Source organism: Fukomys damarensis, unplaced genomic scaffold, assembly GCF_012274545.1.
Source record: "Fukomys damarensis isolate Sample0158 unplaced genomic scaffold, DMR_v1.0_HiC HiC_scaffold_5, whole genome shotgun sequence".
NCBI lineage: Eukaryota > Metazoa > Chordata > Mammalia > Rodentia > Bathyergidae > Fukomys > Fukomys damarensis.
Window position 1 is genome coordinate 15452933 of NW_022900917.1, and position 20714 is coordinate 15473646.

Below are 20714 nucleotides of genomic sequence, written 5' to 3' on the forward strand. Positions count from 1 at the left end.
AAAAAAAAAAAAAAAAAAAAAAATTGATATTTTATTTTATATATGACAAGATTTTTATTGGAACTCCAGTCATTTTTAGAAAAATAATTCTGTGTAATTATGACAGAAAAAACTTGGAAATGCAGCAATTTATAAAGAAGTAATATGCATTCCTACCAGTAGTGTATTGACACTGGTGTATACCTTTTGCTGCTAGAGAAAAGGTCTTATTTAAACTTTAATATGTAAAAACTCAACATTTAATATTTTATATAATGTACATAGATTTTCATTCTTGTTTGCTTTCTCTTTCCTCTTCTGAATATTTAGTGTGGAACTCAAAAATACTAGTATTAAGTATGGGTTCAGAAGCAATTCAGAGAAAGACTGAATATACCTGAACTGTCCCCTAAAGAGTCAGCAGTAACTGAAAAAAAATTTTTTCAGAACATAGTGTTTTTATAAAGTATTGTTTCTTCTTAATGTGACAATGGCCTGTATTTTAACAGTAAACATAAATATAGTAGTCAAAAAGAAATCTTGCCAAACACTTTAAGAAATAATGGAAAACTTTTCAATATGAAACTGGCATAATTAATGGTTGGGAAATGGAAGGTCAATTGACTAATCAGTAATCTTTTACACAGTTTCATTTAGGACTTTTGCAGTATGGAACTTTTGAGAGAAATGTATAATGTGTACAGTAAATTCTAATTTATTTATTTGAGGAAAGAGATAAAAGCAAACAAAACATCCTTTTAGACTGAGTGTGGTGGCCAAACCTTGTAATCCCAGCACTTATCAGGCTGAGATCAGAGGATAGCTGTGAGTTAGAGACCAGTGTGAGCTATGTAATGAGTTCCAGGCCAGCCTATAAACTACATAGGGAAACCCTGTCTCAAAGCACAGAAAGCAACCTTTCATAGACAAATACACAATGAAACATGGGTGCATATAAACAGATACATATCAAAGATACATGCTTGTAGTGTGACTTCTCTAACCTTAGCTATTAAAAAGCTGTTGTTGAAGAACTGTAAGAGTGACGGGGAGGTTATCTCTGATACCTTTGAATATTTTCCAGAGATTGAATGGATCAGAGCCAAGTTTGGAGTCTCTTCATTCCCACCTCTAATAGAGATATCTACTATTGAATATACTTTAGTATCAGGGAGCTTATCAACATACTACTTAAGCAGATGGGATTAGCATTTCTTTTATTTGATATACTAAATGTTGTATCAGGTATAAATGATGGCTTTCTTTTCATGCCTCAGTGTTTTAAATGTTTTAATGCAGGCTTTATGTTCTTGTTTTCAGTCTTGACCTACAGATATTTTTATTTTTTATTTCAATAATTATTTGTTCTATGTGGCTACATAAGAATCATTTTGCTTAAAATTGGTTGACTTGTTAAAGGAGTAATTGTGATCATTGACTAATTCTTAAAGTCTAGCATTACCATAGAAGAGGCACTAAGGAAACTTAATTCACTGATAAAGTACAGATAAAATTTGGCCATAAGATTTGTGGAAAAGAAAATAGAATATACCTTAATGCTTATGATGTAAGAGATTGGAACAATACTTAAATTCACTGGTTAGCATTGTAAATATCTTTTTAAGCTATATACACTGCATTTATAATTAGAAAGTATAACTGGCTAATAGTAACAGCAAAATATCACAAGTTGCTATTTAAGTAGGTGCCAAAGTTCAAAATAGTTGTATAATGTCATATAGCTCTTAATGAGTCTCTCATTGATCCCCCCCCCAATCCTGGAGATTGTGCCTATGGCCTTCACTCTGAGCTACATCACCAACACACCACCATCTCCATTTTTTTGTTTGTTTTTATTTTGAAACAGGGTCTCACTCGGTTTCCCAGGCTGGGATCACACTTGCGATCTTCCTGCCTCAGCCTCTCAGATTGCTGGGATTACAGTCATGTGCAGCTACCCCAGTTGTCATTGATTCCTAAAGTTATGTACCACTTAATTTTGAATTAGCACCATTGTGCATTGTAACCATATTACTATACAAGGAACATATACTAACAGCATTTTGGATAAACAATAAAAAGGGCAAAGACAGTCGAGAACCGAATCAGATTCAGTAGTTAGGTTCAGTGTTGATTTTTCTCCTCTAATTTGGTTTGCAACCAGAATCATGGAAAGAGTTCCTGAACTAAGATACCACTGTAACAAGTTGTTGCTCCCTTTTAGTGTTCATTCACAAAAGGAATAGCATACAGAATATCTACATTTAAGTGGAATAAGGAAAGTTCTAGAACAGAAAGTGCTGCTCAGAAGATAATTGTGGGGTCTGGACAGGACAAACTTTAGTTAAAAATTTGTGTAGGGCTGTTCTTGGTTCTCATTTCTCTTTATTCTGTTTTGCTACTATGTTTGAAAAATGTTTGCAGCAGGCTAAAGTCATAGGGTTAATGAACTATACATGATAAGATTTTGTTTTTGCTACAGTTGATGACTATAATAGAAATTTTTAGACTAGTTTTATATACTTAACAGGTGTTTCTGTGTTCCCACTAGCTGATGATATAAAGCCATGTCCTCGATGTGCTGCTTATATAATAAAGATGAATGATGGAAGTTGCAATCATATGACATGTGCTGTCTGTGGTTGTGAATTTTGTTGGTTGTGCATGAAAGAAATTTCTGACTTACATTATCTGAGGTAAGCTTATATAGGGAGTTAATTATATGTAAGTATAATTTTATATTGTAAGACAAAATAACTTTTTGAAAAAAAGTAGCCTAAGCATTTTTAAACATGGGATTTATAAAATACTTATAGAGATGAATTTTGTTGTACTTAAATAGATTTAAATGGTACCAAATTATTAATAGTAGTCATTTGTGGTTGCGTTGTTGTTGTTGTTGTTTTGTTTTGTTTTGTTTTGAGATGACAGTCTCACTTGTTCCCCAGTCTGGTCAGGAACTCCTGAGCTGAAGTGACCATCTTGTCTCAGCCTCCCACGTGCTGGGACAAGAGATGTGAGCCACCATGCCCAGCTTATGCTGCCATTTGGAATTAATAAAAATTAAGTCAAATATAGGAGGTGGAGGTTTCCTTTTTTTGTTTTGTAGTTGAAGTAAAATGCTAGTATTTAGTGTCCTGTGTAATTATAGTAGATCATGACTATTTCCACTTAATTTTCTTGTATAATCAGATGATTTTATGTCTAAAACAGATAAAACAAGCATGTTGTATGTTAATGTAGTCTTCAAAAATTAACTTAAAGTTTTGAAGATTATTGAAGGCTAAGGGTAAATTTTGAATCCTGGGTATCAGTGTCTTGTTAAGGTAACTTATAGCAAATCTTACCTTAATTTTTTGGCTTTAATATAAACTAAGAATTCAAAGAAAGGGGGAAAAGCTAAGTGTGAGAAGTTTCCTATTCTAAGCTGTGCTTCAGTGTGTTGTACTAATTTGTTGTGATGTTTTGCAGTAATTATTTTACATTCTGATTTTTCCATTAGTCCATCTGGGTGTACCTTTTGGGGGAAGAAACCCTGGAGCCGAAAGAAGAAAATCTTGTGGCAGCTGGGAACCCTTGTTGGTGCTCCTGTGGGAATCGCCTTAATAGCTGGCATTGCTATCCCTGCAATGATTATTGGCATTCCTGTGTATGTGGGCCGGAAGGTAAAATTCACACATTTGTGTTAAGTCTTTAGGTGTATCCCTTTAATATTAATTTTTGTTTTGTTTTGTTTTGTTTTTGTTTGTTTTTAGACAGAGTTACTGTTTAGTTTTTTCATTATAAAAAGATTACTGTTTTCATCAGATGATTCACCTCCAGTGCTTGACAGGCCACCTAAAAAGCCCTCTTGCTTTAAAACTAACTGAATCTGAAAACTTGAGTACATTTGCATTATAAAACCTGATATACCTGACATTTTTCTCCTAGGAAAGTCAGATCTATGAGATTTTTAAATAAAAATTGATACCTAAGTAACACATGCCCTCAAGCAGAGAATAACCAGTCCTTTCATTCTTTCCACATCTGTTCAGAGTTTTCCTTAGTAATTTCACTGTTTTGCAGATTGTGACAACGTGTGTAAATCCAAACACCAACACTTATTTGTAACTATTGATTGTTGAATTATGCTTCATTTGATAAGCAAATTATTCTTTTTGACATGTTAATGGAGTAATTTATGAAGTGCTAAGAAGTCTGCTGCTGCTTAATAGCATCTCAGAATTGAGAAGCACCTTTGGAAGATATCTAATCTAAACTTTGTACCTAAGTAGAATAAAGGATAGTAATTTTTAAAAAGGGACCTAACAGTTGTAAGCCCATACTATGTGACAGATGTTTTATGTACTAATTTTTAACTTTGTAGAAAACTAGGTATATTAATCTCTGTGGTAGAATGCTGAGGGTTAGAAAAGTTTATGTAATTTATCCTCAGTTACACAGAAAAGTAGAACTGGAATTTGAACTGAGATGAATGAATTACTTCTGTAAGATCTCTGATAATTTTCAGTTTAGCTGTTTGGACAGTCCAGTGATAGAGAAACCACCAACTCATGAGGCAGCCCATTCTATTGTCAAATGGCTAGTGTTAGAAAATTATTATGTTGAGTTAAACTCTGTTTCTCGTAAAATTATTTTCTTTAATTCCATTTCTGATTTCTGGTACCAAACTCAGGATAAGGTAGATCCTTTTTCATATAACAGCCAAATTTTTTATATTCAACATAGATTTTATAATCAGAAACATACTAACATATACTAATGTTCTAAGTTAGTTTTAGGAATTGGGATATAGGTCAGTGGTAGAGCATTTGCCTAGCATGCAGAAGGTCCTAGGTTAGATCCCCAGCACTACAAAAGCAAACTAAAACCAAACCATCAATTTAAGAACTGATGGCTAACTTAGATGCTTATAAACCCAGTGCTTATTTCAAAGGTTTTATGTTTGTAAACCTAAACTTTAAAATCCAATACATGTAAAAGCTGATACTTTTTGATTTTATTCAAAGCAAGATTTTTTTGAAATTAAAACTATTTATTCACTTAGAAAGGAAACAAAGACTGTTAAACTGCACATACCTGCAAAGAATTTGTAGAGGAGAGATTATTTATTGCATCGTTGCAGTCTTAGGTGCAGTTACAAAATATCTTTTTTCAAACATGTGCCCAAAAGACTGTAAGCTGATGAATTAATTTTCCAGTGGAACAATGTTTTATGATGTTTAGAGATGCTACCAGTCCATTAAAACCAATGGAGTACCCAAAAATTAAGCTTTTGTTTGCAATAAAAAATAGAAAATGTGGCAAAAAGAGCAAACAGAAACAATTAAGTTCAACCAGAAATAATGGGATGACACAATCACTAAGTGAACATTAGTGCTTAAGGGTACAAAATGTTCTGGAGAACTCTATTCTCTTGTCTGTCTGCCTTTGCAAGTCTATTCTCTTGGTTTGTAGATAATTTGAATTACTGTGCAGCATTGCAGAGTGGGAGTAAGGAGAATTAAGAATTACCTACAGTACTGAGAGAAGGTAAAAAGGACTTTGTAAAGATTTGTGGTCTCTACATGAAGCCTATGGGGAAGTCAGAGTCCCATTTCCTGGGATCATACAGTCAGTATTGGGAAATAGGATTCTGACTAAGGAATTAGAAATGTTCCTTGTCTCATACGTGCTTTTTGCATTTCCCCATTCTGGCCTTTTGACTGTTTCATCTCCCACAACACTCATTGGTTTTTTGTTGTTTTTTTTTTTCTGGTCCCTGGGTTTGAACTCAGGACCTTGCGCTTGCAAGACAGGCATGGCACGACTGAGCTAAGTCCCCAGCCCACGCTCATTGTGTTTTACAGCCTCTGCATAACCACATAGTCAAAGGTCATTTTATTTTTCTTTGCCTTTAATATTGCTTGTAGATCAAGTATTTTATGTTAAAGACTGCCTGCACACTTTTGAGGCTATTTTGAATGTGTCGTGAAACAAACAGGGAAATATACTTTACTAATAAGCTGTAGCTCATAAAATCCCTGAGAAAAAGATGCTGAGCTGTTTCCCATAGTTTATATAATAGCTCACATGGTAATATTAAACTCTGTTTATTAACCTCAGTACCTTACAAGGATGTGACCTGTCCTTGGGTAACTAATACTTACTCTCCTTTTGCTCTCTGTACCTCTTACTCTGAACTACAGATGTGAGCTCAGCCCTTTGAGTCATCCATTCATGTTTCTCTTCTTTTTCAAAAACAGATCTTAGAAAAAGTTCTATTTGGTAATATGTTTAGTAGTATTACTTTTAAAGTCAGTTTTTAAAAAGATTGTGGAAACCTCCCCTAGGGGCTGATTTTTGCCCTTTAGGTAAATCTTATTTACAAAGACTCTTGTGAAATGCTAAATTTCTTAACAGTATCCTATTAAGCATCCAACCCATAATTATGCAAATAACATTCTTAATTTTTTTCATTATACTAGTCTTCAATAAAATTATAAACCCGCTCTTTACTCAAGAATGTTTTAAAAGTTAACACAAAGTACTATCTACTGTCATTGTCTTTTTATGAAAAACGTATTATTAAGAAATTATTTGTAAGACTTTTCAGAACAATAATAGGTTTCTTTGAATTAGGACATTCAAATGAGAAATTATGTGAGAAATCGCTTTAAATTTCTAGCACATATAGGTCTTTAAATGAAATATATAGTATATTTTCTCTTTAATACCCTGCCCCCATTTTTATTTTTAATTCAAGATTCACAATCGATATGAAGGCAAGGATGTTTCAAAGCACAAACGGAATCTGGCCATAGCAGGTGGTGTAACATTGTCAGTAATCGTATCTCCCGTAGTAGCTGCAGTGACTGTGGGTAAGAAAATGCTTTAAAACACTAATTACCTCAAATTTTTGTGGAAGGGTTTCTTATATTGTATTGTTGGAATAAGAGGGATATATTTTAAATCTTATTTAAAATCATATAAAAAGTCTCATTCAGTAACTGTATTAGTTAAAAGTATTATAGGGCCAGGGGTTTAGCTCTGTGGCACCATGCCTGCCTCACAAGCACAAGGTCCTGAATTGGATCCCTAATACCTCCCCGAAAAAAAGTATTATAGACTCTAGAGACTTAGTTAGGGTACCTGATAAATTTTCAGTGGCCAAGAGCCACTAATTCATACAATTCAGAAGCCTGTACTGAAAAAAAAAAAATTCTTCCCTCCCTCCCTTCTCTTCCTCCCATCTGTCTGTTTCTGTCTCTATGTCTTTCTCTCTCTCCCTCTCTCCCCCTCACCCACTCCCCTTGCTCTCCCTGCCCCCTTCTGTCCCTTGAGTCACCTGAAAGGCTAGGAGCCTGGAATTTGATTGTGTCCTTTAAGAGCTGGGTAAATCGATTTTTGGCAAGTGTTCCAGCCAAATTGTCAGAACTCTATCAGTTTTTCTCCTGTGTACCTTCTTTTAAGAGTTTTCTAAAGTTTGTGTTCTTATGAATCTGTGTTTTTGTTTATTATGGCTCATTTAATTCCTCTTTAGGCATTGGTGTTCCTATTATGTTAGCTTATGTCTATGGCGTTGTTCCAGTTTCTCTGTGCCGAAGTGGAGGTTGTGGAGTCTCAGCAGGCAATGGAAAAGGAGTAAGGATTGAATTTGATGATGAAAATGATATAAATGTTGGTGGAACTAACACAGCTGTAGGTAAGTTCTTTAAACAGAGGTAGAAATTGCGCGTATTAATAGTTTTAGTAGGGGAAGCCATAGATATACATGCAAGTTAGAATTTTCATTTGTATTCCTTTTACGATACCTGATAGAGTTCATCCAGAAGAACATCAGTGATTTTTTTTTTTCTTTCCTTCCTCCTCTCTCCCCTGCCCCAGTACCAGGGATCCAACTCAGGACCTTGTGCTTGCCAGGCAGGCACAGCACTGCTGAGCTATATCCCTGGCCTGCATCAGTGAAATTAATTGTTCAGGGGAGGTACCTGGATGAAAAGAGGATGGAATTATCATCTAACTTTTAATGGGAATGTAATGTCTTAAAAATCCTGAACTTTTTTCTTATATCCTGCCTAATACATTTTAAATCAGTAAGAAAAAGATATGAAGAGAAACACAGTTAAAAGAAGAAATATAGATTGCCAAAAAGTCAAAAAATACCTTCAAACTAGTTTTGGTCAAAGAAATACAAATTAGAACAATAACCATGGCAATGATTACAAAAAAGACCTTTGTAGATTGCCAGCAGGGTATAAGTTAATAAGTTATTTTCAAGTGCATGTTATTGCAGCAATTTTTGTTATATAAATTTTTCTTAGGAAAAAATTACCAGACAAATGTGTAAAACATAATGTCATTTTATTACTTCTCATTCTCTTTACCTCAGCTCTGATCAGAATTTTGTCCCTACTGCTGCAGAATTTCCCTCGACCATTACTCTAAAACAGAGTCCCAGTGGCTTCCATGCTACCAAATACAGTGATCAGTTCTTGTCCTCATATTAACATAATAAATAGTACACCTGATGTGGTAGAACATGTCTTTGTCCTGCTTTCACTTGTCTTCTGGGAAATCAGTTCTAATCACATCTCCTAGCTATTTCTTTTTTATCTTATTTAATGATTTGTCTTCCTCTCCTAAACACCTAAGTGTTTGATTTTTCCCAAGGCTTATCTCAGACTTCACTTATCCACACTTACTCCATACATAATCTCATCTATTAAAAAATACATAGACTAACCTCTGTAAGCTTATATCTAGGCTGGAACTTTCCCCTAAACTTCAGATTTGTGTATCTAACTCTCCCCTTTAGTCTGCCTTTGGATATCAACAATTTCAAGCTTAATTTGTTGTAACCAAGTTCTTTACTCTAAAACCTGTTCTTCCTTCATCATCCCTACCTCAGTAACTTCTTCTGTCATGAGTTGAAACTGTTCATTTACAGTGACTCCCCTTACCTCTTACACATTCTACATTTGATCATCAAATTATGCTCCATCTTTCATTATTTAGCCATAATCCAACCATTTCTTACTCTCTCCTCTGCTATTGTATTAGTCCAAGCTACTATTCTCTTTTTTCCATTATTGTATTAGTCTCTTAATTGATCTCTCAGCTTCTCAGCTTCCACTGTCTCAAAATGTAGCCATGATTATGCCTCAGAAACACAAATTAGCATGTGTTTCTTATGCTCAGTATTTCCCAGTGACTTAGAATTGAATTGGAAAATCCAAAATCCTTATTATGGCCCATAAAGCCCCAGATGATATACCCTAACCATGTCTCTAAATTCCACTTATCACCTTCCTCCATCATAACACCCCTTCTTGATTTTGAAGGATGCCAAGCATGTTTCTGCTCCAGCTTTTTCAACCTGCGTTTCCTTCTTCCTGAATACTCTTCTCCAGATAATTTCATGGCTCACTCCTTTACTTCTTTGAGTCTCTACAAGTTTTACCTTATCAAAAAGGCTTTTCCTAGCTGTTGCTGCTATCGATGCATAACATACTATTATTAGTCTTTTTATATAAATATAAATATATATATACATATATATATGTATATATATATATAAATTGAATTGAATTTTGAGAAACTTTAACGGTGCTGCCAACTTTGGAAAAAGTCATCCCAATTTACTGTGTTGAATAGGTAAAAGTCCCCAATTTACTGTGTTGAATTTGCATTGTACAGAAATAGCCATATTGGTCTAGAAATGTAAATTTATTTTTACTTTTTTTTTTTCCATGTGTACAGGGGTAACGCACTGTATTAAATATGTAAGGTCATATCTATGTGGGTTTGATTACAGAAACTAATAAAGTATTCTCTAAATAATGAAAAAAAGAATAAGATAAGACTATAAGAGCAAGAAGCAATTTAAATATGTTCAGGGACCATTTTCATCTCCAGAATTAAGGATTATTTTAATTTACATCATTGCCTTTTCTCTTTTACTTTCCTTTTTAGTGTTATTTTTAGGATTCTCTGTTTTTAATGTTCATACAGAAATTTCTTTAACTGAAATACCGAATAGTTTCTTTGGTGTGAAAAGCTATAATAGTACACAGGATCCTAATGAGACAATTAATAATGTGAAATAGGAGGTAAAGGGCTAAAGGTGTAAGGAAAGTGGGAAGGGTGGGGGAAAGGTAATAAGGGAGAGGAAAAAAATATGAGAAACTGAAAAAATGGAAATAAAGTGTTTGTAAATGGGGAGGGTGGAGGGGGTGAAGGGAGGGCAGGGACAAGGGGAAAAATGAGAATCAAGATCTATTATGTAAAGGTACAGAAACCCAATGATGAATGTAACTGTATTGTATACCTAGATTGTACCAATAACCTCAATTAAAAAAAAATTTAAAACAAAAAAGGCTTTTCCTGATCACATTATATGAAATAGTGCACCAGCATGTATACCCATACACTTCTTATGGCTCCTCCTTGTAGGGGATGGGGAAGGGGATGTTACCAGGACCACTGCCTTGGGTTCTGGCCTTTGAGCCATCACAGCACAAGACAAATTCAAGAACAGACAGAAATGACACTTAGAGTGGAGAAGCTGAGTCTTGGGTCCTGATCAGTACTGCTGAGCAGCAAAGACAGAGACACCCACCCACCCGCCAGGCACGTTCAGTATTTATTGAACACAGTCATGGGAAGGAATAGGGAGTAGGGTGTGCTCTGAGGCCCTCTCATGAAATACTGCCACGCACCTGGCACAGTGGCACCAGGCAGGGCTGTCAGGGAGTAAGCGCTGATTATTTTGCTTGGATAGAACAAACGGGTACTGGGACCAGGTACCATTAGCACACGACCCATTGGATCAGCAGGAAGCCGTAATTCAGGGAAAAGGATTTTAACTGGGGCCACGCTGACCTCTGCTGCACGTAGCTCCTCAGCAGAGTCCTTCCACTTCACAGACTAGGGCCTACGTTTCCATGGCAGGCACTGAGGGAGGGGCTGTCCTTGCCCGTCCACCATCTAACAGGCCCATTTGAGTCATGTAGAGCTTCAGTCTGACTCCTGAGAAAAAAACAGTACGTAAGGCAAGAAGCACAACGCGCCACTCATAGCCTGCTAATACTGGTCAGGGATGTCTCCTACACCTTCTACTCTTTTTTTTTTATAGCCTCTATCGCCATATGATTGGGTCTCTTAATAAGAACTCGGTGGTATGAATAAGTGTCTCCTTCCGTACAAAGCATGTGAAAAGTACTGTTGAGATTGTAGGTTATCAGACCTGATAATGGCTAGGAGGCCATTGGAACTGTGAGCTGTTATCTAGAAATCAATTTTGGCCCATTCTTCTAGAGGATAAGATCATCTTCAAATGACACCATTATTGAAAATTGTCATGTAGTTTTCTTACAAAATCATCTGATTTTTTTTTTTTTTTGGTACTGGGGATCAAACTTGGGCCCTTGTGCTTATAAGGCAGGCACCAGAACCACTGAGCTAAATCCCCAGCCCTCACCTGATGTTTTTCAATAATGAGTTCATTATAGAATTTCTAAATCTTCTAAATTAAAAGAAATAGTGACTCTCAATCCCTTATCCAATGTACTTTCTGAGGTATATCTCTTTACTCTTTTACCATAGTTATACGTCCTTGACTCCACACATTTTTTTTCTGTCATTTTGTGTGGTTTTTATACTTTTAAAAATAGCGCATCTAAAAGTATGGAAGAATTCAAGAAGGGGAAAATTAATAATAATTTTTCTTTAATTTCTTTTAATTGGTTACATTTAGACACAACATCAGTAGCAGAAGCAAGACACAACCCTAGCATAGGGGAGGGAAGTGTTGGTGGTCTGACTGGCAGTTTGAGTGCAAGTGGAAGCCACATGGATCGAATAGGAGCCATTCGGGACAACCTGAGTGAGACAGCCAGCACCATGGCCCTTGCTGGAGCGAGCATAACCGGGAGCCTGTCAGGAAGTGCCATGGTAAACTGTTTTAACAGGTAAGAAATAGCAGAGTGCGTGTGCTTGCCTGGTTTCTACATTCTGTTACGTGTATGATGTTAATCAGATGAGAATTTTGAACACAAAGCGTGATGATTATTCTAATACAATGTTAAAATGAAATTTATTAGTGTACAATAAAGAGATTTTTGCTGTTTGAATTTTCTGTCACAGTATACCCATTATGTGGTAAAAACTAAATCAAATAGCATACTTCCGGTTTTTCCTTGCATGTGTCAGATTTTATATCATAAATCAAGCAATGCTATAACTGCTTCAGTAGTAGGTATTCTTATCCTAGACCTTCTTTCTGAGGGTATCAGCTAACTGGATATTAGGAGATGAAACTTCAACAAGCCCGGGAAAAAGTGCAGTCAGGACATCAAGGAATGTACAAACTGGGGCCAGACTAGTTAGCCTGGATCCTAAAGTATCAATAGTCATTTCTCACCAAATTGTAGCAACAATCATGTAGGTCAGTAGGAAAAATTAGCATGCCTTTATTTTCCCTTGTTTCCTTCTTTGTTCACTATTCCTTACTTGTTTGTTAGCCTTGTTTTTTAATGGAGAGAAGAGTGTATTGATAAATCGATAGTTTGCATTTAAACAGAAACTGTAAGTTTTAGTAGTATACATTATCTCTTACTTAAAAATAAGTCAGCCGGGGATTTAGCTCAGTGGTTCCGCCGCCTGCCTCTCAAGCGTAAGGTCCTGAGTTTGATCTCCAGTACCAAAAATGAAAAAAGTCAGATGTGGGCTGAGGCTATAACTCATTTGTAGAGTACGTGCCTAGCATATACAAGTCCCTGGGTTTGATCCCAAGCACTGCAAAAATACATAAATAAAAAGTCAGAAGTTACTCATAGAACCATCTCTATTATAGGATTTTTTGATCTACTGACCTGTCATGTTTTAATGGCTCATAATGTATTCTGACTTTGTGCTTTGCACTGAAGCATGATAAAATACCACATCCTGAGTAAAAATAATGGTACTTATTTAAGTTAAAATCATTGTGTCCTTTTTGTGGTGTTGTCTTACTACCTCATTTGGCAAACAGCTAATTTTTCCCATTCCATTTGATAGCTGGTACTGTCTGGTGTGCTGGAGTAGAATTTGAATAATCAAGTGAGAGGAAACTGAAAAAAAATTGGTTTTTAAAAGCTTCTTATTGCCAAGGTTCTTAAGTGAATTACTTAAAATTGCATATTGTGGTAGTGCTGAATTATGTATAATTTTGATTTTTACCTGATGCCCTTCTCTTTAAGGTTGGAAGTACAAGCAGATGTGCAAAAAGAACGGTACAGTCTAAGTGGAGAGTCTGGCACAGTCAGCCTGGGAACAGTTAGTGATAATGCCAGCACCAAAGCAATGGCAGGATCCATTCTGAATTCCTATATCCCAATGGACAAGTAAGGAAAATTATGTTACAAAGTAAAAAATATTTCAGAGTTAATTTTAAAGGAATTATTCCTCTCATTGGGTGAAATTACCAGTGAATAATGATGATAAACTGTTAAATTCTCTAGGAAAATGGTGAAATGTACAGAGTAGTAGGCAAATCCACAGAGGAAGATTCATGGTTGCAAGCTGGGGGAAAGGAAGAATGGAAATTGATTTCTAATGAGTACAGGGATTCCTTGGGGGATAGTAAAAATGTTCTGAAGTTAGGTGATAATGATAGTTGCACAACTCTCAAGAAACTAGAAACCACAAGATTGTGTGCTTTAAGGAGGTAAATGCTGTGTTTATATCTCAGTATGGCTGTACTTTAAAAAATAAGGAGTAGCAAAATACCTTTCATAGCATAGCATATATATCTATAAAGAAAGTAGTATCTACTACTATTAAGAAAAAACATTATGAAAACAGTCCTCATTTCAAGTACAGTACTTTTATTTTAGTAGAATTCATCCTGCATTAATATGTTCTGACAAGTTTTTTATATACTTTTGAGTTTTTCATACAAAACTCCTTCCCCGCTGGGTGGACATGCTGATGAACACCTGTGGTCCCAGCTAGTAAGGAGGTTGAGGCAGGAGGATCTCAAATTTTATGTTAGACTGAGGCAAGACCCTATCTCAGAAAAAAACAAAACTGGAGATGAAGCTCAGTAATAAAGCATTTGCTTAGTATGTAAGTGATCCAGTGCTGCAAAAACCTCTGTTTACTATCATCTGAATAAAAATAAAAAGCCAGACATTGCAGACATTGTTTATATTTGTTACTCTTCTCTTCCAGAGAAGGCAGCAGTTTGGAAGTGCAAGTAGATATTGAATCAAAGCCATCCAAGTTCAGGCACAACAGTGGGAGCAGTAGTGTGGACGATGGCAGTGCCACTCGGAGCCATGCTTGTTCATCCAGTGGCTTGCCCGAAGGTAAAGCCAGCGCCACCAAGTGGTCCAAAGAAGCAACAGCAGGAAAAAAATCAAAATGTGGTAAATTGAGGAAAAAAGGTAACATGAAGATAAATGAGACCAGAGAGGACATGGATGCACAGTTATTAGAACAACAAAGCACGAACTCAAGTGAATTTGAGGCTCCATCCCTCAGTGACAGTATGCCATCTGTAGCAGATTCTCACTCTAGTCATTTTTCTGAATTTAGTTGCTCTGACCTAGAAAGCATGAAAACTTCTTGCAGTCATGGTTCCAGTGATTATCATGCCCGCTTTGCTACTGTTAACATTCTTCCTGAGGTAGAAAATGACCGTCTGGAAAATTCCCCACATCAGTGTAGCATTTCTCTGCTTACCAAAACTGCTTCATGTTCAGAAGTTCCACAACCAAGTCATATTGCTGAAGAACATGGTAACAGTGGACTAAAACCTAATGTTGATTTGTATTTTGGTGATGCACTGAAAGAAACAAATAATAACCACTCACATCAGACAATGGAATTAAAAGTTGCAATTCAGACTGAGATTTAGGCCCATAAGTGCTGCAAAAATAATTACCGCTGAACAACCTTGGATGGAGCTGGTTGAACTGTGTGTGACTGTAAGATTTTGTGTTACCAGCAAACGCCATTATCATAATCATAATGCAGATATATTTTCTGTGTTCAGCAGAGCATTGTGTTTCATGTGAATCGTAATTACCAAACTATGAAATGAAGGCTTTAAAAGTGCATTATTGTAAGAGTAATAAATCTTAAGAGCAAAGCATGTTTTGTGTGCTTCTCACAAAACATTGCTTGATGCACATACCTGTGTATTTAGATAGAAATTTGGCTTAATTTATAATCAATATAAAATACTAATGCAGTTCTACAGCATTCTTATAAAGAAAACTTGAGGCTTAGGGAAAAGTGGTTAGTGACATTTTATTGAAACCACTAAGGGACATTTAGAAGAATGTCAAGTTACTCTCAGTATATGATATTCTCTGTAACATTTCTATTCATAACTGGACTAAAATTTCTTTTTCTTCATATGCAATGTGAATACATAATGCTTAATGCAGCCCTTTTGCAACCATTGGATACTTAGACACATTGAGCAGGATTGTGGCAGTTTTTGCACAACTTTGAAATAAAAATACCTGGTACTCTATATATCTTGAATATTATTGATGCAATTTTAGAAGAAAAGTGTAAAGGTAGATAATTAAGTGTATTGACAACAACAAATAAGGTATATAAAACTGCAAAATAATATCCCATTCGGTTTTAAGTGTTACCAAAACAAGTCAGCTTTTACTAAGGGGAAGTTTGTACCCTACTGCTTTTTGGTGCCTTTGGGATAGACTGGGTTTTAAGGATCTAGTCATATGAACATTTTGCTCTATTATTATCCATAATGTCCTCTTTAGTCACCTTGGATTATATAGAAAAATACAGGTCGTAGATAAACGTGAATGTGATTAATAACAGTGCTGAAAAAGTATTAGCCTACCAAAGACACACTCAGGCTTTAGTGAAAAACTTCACATAACCTCAGTTTTTAACACATTTGTATCTTTTCCAACCATGAAATCAAAGCATGGTGCAGAGACTGTACCAAGTACACAAGGTCCGTGTATGGTTGGCTTTGTATCCTTTTGCTTTGTGTATGAAGATGTTCAGCTAGCAGAAGCAGAAGTTGGCCAAAATACTGCCTTTACTGTTAACTTCCCATATAATTCACTGTTAATTAAATCAGTTTAACCTCAATGATAACAGTTAAAATGTTCCACTTATGTGTTCCTTTAAGTATTACCATTATGGTGCTACTGAGCATTTCCTTTTGAGAAAAAGAAGCATGTCATGGGCTGCAAATCTTCCATCACTTTTCCTCACCGGGCCCATTAATATGTTTATAACACTAGTGCCAGCTCTTTTATTTGATAATGCTTGTTACGGTATTTGTATATTTGTTTGCATTCCAGTTTTTTTCAGTAATGAGTGTTCAACTACATACATGAAATAAATGTAAATACTAATGTATTGCTGCCTTTTTGTGTGTGCATAAATATTTTTATAAAAACAAGAATATTCAGGGCCAGGGATTTGGCTCAGGTTTCACCACCTGCCTTGCAAGCGCAAGGGCCCAAGTTGGATCCCCAGTACCCCCCCAAAATTAACTAAATAAATAAAAACCAAGAATATTCATTGGCTATGTGGTAATATTCTTACTGAGATGATTCTGCCCTCTGGTCTCAGCCCAAATGGAAACACTAAACTTTTCAAAAACGTTAGAAACTATCCTTTCTTCATGTCTAATGCTTGCTTTCCTCCTGAAGGAAAATGTTTCATGCATCAGCATAATTTAATTTGTAAAAGTCCGTTGGTTGAATTTAACTTGAGTGAATAAATCTATCATTAAATTGTTAAAATAGATCCGAATTATAAATCCCCATCTTAGAAAACTAAAAAGATCTTAAAAGACTAAGAATGAACCAACAAAATTAGATTGTGAAACTGAGGTCATTTAAATTCAAGCAAATAGTAATTAATCTATTCTTGTAGCTTCTGTGAAGCACATAAATGGTTTTTTGTTTTGTTTTCCTGGTACATAGCTAATACTGAGTGAAAATTATCTGTGTGAATATGTTGACTATCTTCTTGACATTTCTTTAAAAAGCTAAAGATGAATTGGAAAGTGAAATGATCTTTGGAGAAATACAGCAAAAGTGGTGTCATATGGGAAGCCATTGCGCTCACTTTTTGTCCCCAGCCCTCCTAATGTTCGGGCCCCAGCCAGTATCACCTCATTCTCACCTTAAAAATGATCAGCTGGCTTCAAGAGTTTCATCACCTCTGGATTTTTCAAACTCAGATTAATTTGGGACTTTAAATCTGGTAAATCTATTTAGAGCAAGAGAGTAATACCTCTGGATAGTCAAGACAAGCCTTAACTCCCTTGACATCTTTTTTAAACCCTGTCTACTTTGCTGTCTTTAAGGCCTTGAGGGAAAAAATCACAAAGTAGTGAAAGAAAACACAAGATTCAACAAGATTCTGATGTTATATCTTACTGCATCAGTTTAATTAGATTCTCTCAAATGTACACATTCCCAGCTTCAGACCACTGACTCTGTTAGCCTGTTACGTTGTTTATATAGTCCAACATACTTATGCTGAAAAATGGGGTTTATTGCCAAATACTTTCCATAGCATAATGTCTAGTGAAAATAGAGACTTGGATCACCAAGTGTGTATTGAAAGCCATCAGAGCTAATAATTCCTACATGGCATGGGAAGAATAACAACTTTGTTCCATAGATTTTTTTTTTTCGTCTTTCAGAAATAGCAATATTCTCAGGATTACATTTTTGTATGGTTTTCTTAATGGGGTTCTTTCACTTGTTTCTCTCATTTAAGTGTAAGTTATTATTAAAAGTGTTTACAGATTGGTTGATTTTAAGTGCTAAACTTTGAGTTATATTATTTGTGTAGCCATTGTTTAATAGATGAATAATGAGTTTACAAACTGTTCAAATTGAATCACTATGTATGTTTCATATGCTAGTAAAAATTTTTCTGATTTCTACCTATTTGTTCATCCAGCAAAGTAACAAAGGAGATCCTGAAGATACAACACGGCATCAAATAAACATTCTGGCTTTTGCACTTATAGTTGGGGAGAGACAAAAATAAAAACATATACAGTGGTACTTCGGTTCACAAAATTTGTTCTATAATTTTGAAAAAGATGGCCACATTTGTGTTTGTGTGGGAAAGATGGCCATAGTCATGACTGTCAGCTTATGCAGAGTTTGAAAACAAAAAGTTTTGCCAAATGCTTGTTTATTGAATTCAAATAAAAGTGTTTGTGAGCCGAGGTACCAATGTACATACACTACATACATCGCTTAATGTCAGATGAGGGCTGCTGTGAACAATGAGGTGGGGAGAGGGGAGAGCACGGAGGTTATGGGGAAGCAGTTCTGTTTGACTTACATAGAGCAAAAAAAAAGTGCCGAGAGGACATTTTCACGAAGATGTAAAGGAAGAGACCACACAGACATACGTGGTGGGTAAGCGTTTCAGATACATAACTTCAGAGTGAATTAACGCACAATGTAGACAGTGTATTTAATATCTAATAGGTAAGTTTTCCTATACATTTCTATACACCTTTTAGAATAACCTTGTCAGGTTCTATCAATTTTGACTGGGATTCCATTAAGTCTCTAAAGAACTTTTAATATCTTTTTTTTTTAAGTCTTTTAAGTTTGTTTTTGTTTTTTGTGGGTTTGGGGGTGGGGACTGGGGATCGAACTCAGGATCTTGCGAGGCAGGAGGCAGAACCACTGAGCTAAATCCCCAGCCCTAAATCCGTTAAGTTTTATCACCCCAAAAAGAAACTCTTTAGTCATTAGCAGCCTTCCCATTTTCATCTCCTCTCAGTCTCTGGCATCCACTAATTTACTTGCAAGTAGCGGGTGTTAAAATTTTTTTTTGTTTGGTACCAGGGATGGAACCTCAAGACCTTGTGCTTGCGAGGCAGGTGGCAGTGGAACCACTGAGCTAAATCCCCAGCCCTGTATTCATTTTTTATTAGTATTTGTTTGAAGTATATAATGTTTACATTCCTTGTGTGTAGTTGATACAGGCACCTAACATCTTAATTTCTCTTTTTTATCCCATTTCCTTCCATCTTGATTTCTTTTGAGAAAAATCTGTCTCCCTACTTTCTATTATCTTTTATTTTATTCTTTATTTATAATTTGGGTTTTTCATCTAAGAAAAACCATGTGATATTTAAGCTGTATGTCTGATTTATTTCATTTAACATGGTCTTGAGGTACATCCATTTTCCTACAACCAAGTTTATGGCAGAATAATACTCAATTGTGTGTAAATACCACATTTTATCCATCTGTTGATGGACATTACGAACTCCATTCACAAAGGCTAGTTATTACTCAAATTGGTTGTAAGTCAAGACTTTCCCATAAGAAATAATGGAAATACCCATAATACATTCTGAATCTCCCAAAGCACCCCTTAACTAACCTTTTCTTAATAAAAAAGATCGTATAATGTGCACAATTTACCAGAAACGCCAATAATTTTCCTAGTGTGTTCACCAAATACTTATAAAATGTGTCTAGTTTACCAGCAACAATTTCATACTGTACTCACCATTCAAGTTGACACGTTTGTCTTCAACGAGGGAGGATAAAATGGAAGATGGTTATTGTTTGGAAGGAGAATCCTCTTCCATAAGAACATCAAGAGTCTGGCTCTCTGGTGTTCTTTCTCTCCTTGGAAGAGGCTAGCCCACTGGGACCTGCATCTGCCTCACTAGGTCTCAGCGTTTTCAGAACGAGAAATTGGTCTAAGTTTGTTTCTGGCTTTTCTTTAACGTGTCTGTAAGATGACATGACATTGTCATTAAGCAAGTGAATGCAATAATTGGCTTTTTCTCTGGTTGGGTCTCTACAAATGTTTGTAACTATTTTTTCAGGATTTTCTTTGTTTGAGAACAAAGTGATTGCTGATACTACCCCTCCTCTTCAGAAAGCTCCTCAACTGCCATTCTCTTGCTCAACCAGAAGTTGCCGAAGTTCCTCTGTAGATAATTCCTCTGAGTGTTCCTCCATCTCAATATCACTATTGCCTACCTGCAAGCCTATGGACTCTGCTATAGTGTCAGTGGCATCAACCACAAGGTCACTTGAAGGCTCAGGGTCCTCTACAGAGCCTCCAGTCTCTCTCCTGTATGATTTTTGGCCACACTTTCTTCCAGGAGGACCTCAAGTGTCTTTAGAACAAGATTGGCCCAGGATTTCTCAACCCCACCAGGAAAGGATGTTGTAATGATCCCTCCAGAACTCTCTTAAAGGTTAAATCTGTATCTGAGACCCTCTGGAAGCTCTTCAGGAACAGGTCCTTGGTGTATCGCTTCTTAAAGTTAGCTATAACCTTCCATGGGTTGGTATGGAGCAGTTGTTAGGTGGACAAAACTCAACAGAGCTATAGGAATTCTTCAGTCAATTCTTCCAAATCTCATGGGTGAGCAGGAGATGAGATTATCCATGATGAGGAGAGCCTTGACTGGCAAACCTTTGTCCTAGATATTTCTTAACAGTAGGACAGAAAGCCTCCCTGATCCATTCAAGAATAATACCCTTGTTACCCAGGCTTTTGTGTTAGAGCTCCACATGAACCCTAGCCTATTCTTCATGACTGTTTCCTGAACACTCTAGGAGTCTCAGAGTGATAAACCAGGCAAGGCTCTATCTTGAGGTCACCACTCCCATTGACACAGCAATAAGGTTAGCCTGTCCTACATAGACTTGTGGCCTTGCATTTTCTTCTCTTCCTGCATAATATATGTTCTTTGGGGCATTTTC

The 20714-nt window shown here is 36.0% G+C and overlaps 1 protein-coding gene across 1 annotated transcript in view; it reads left to right on the plus strand.

The window, feature by feature from the left end:
* Positions 1-16426, plus strand: part of Rnf19a (ring finger protein 19A, RBR E3 ubiquitin protein ligase) — a 27429-nt gene extending 11003 nt beyond the window's left edge. The window contains exons 3-9 of the mRNA XM_010619547.3: positions 2531-2675; positions 3482-3644; positions 6725-6839; positions 7502-7663; positions 11717-11930; positions 13200-13343; positions 14173-16426. Of these exons, the coding sequence (XP_010617849.1) occupies positions 2531-2675; positions 3482-3644; positions 6725-6839; positions 7502-7663; positions 11717-11930; positions 13200-13343; positions 14173-14860 (1631 nt within the window). The 3' untranslated portion in view covers positions 14861-16426. The remainder of the gene's footprint in view (positions 1-2530; positions 2676-3481; positions 3645-6724; positions 6840-7501; positions 7664-11716; positions 11931-13199; positions 13344-14172) is intronic.
* Positions 16427-20714: the final 4288 nt, after the last annotated feature.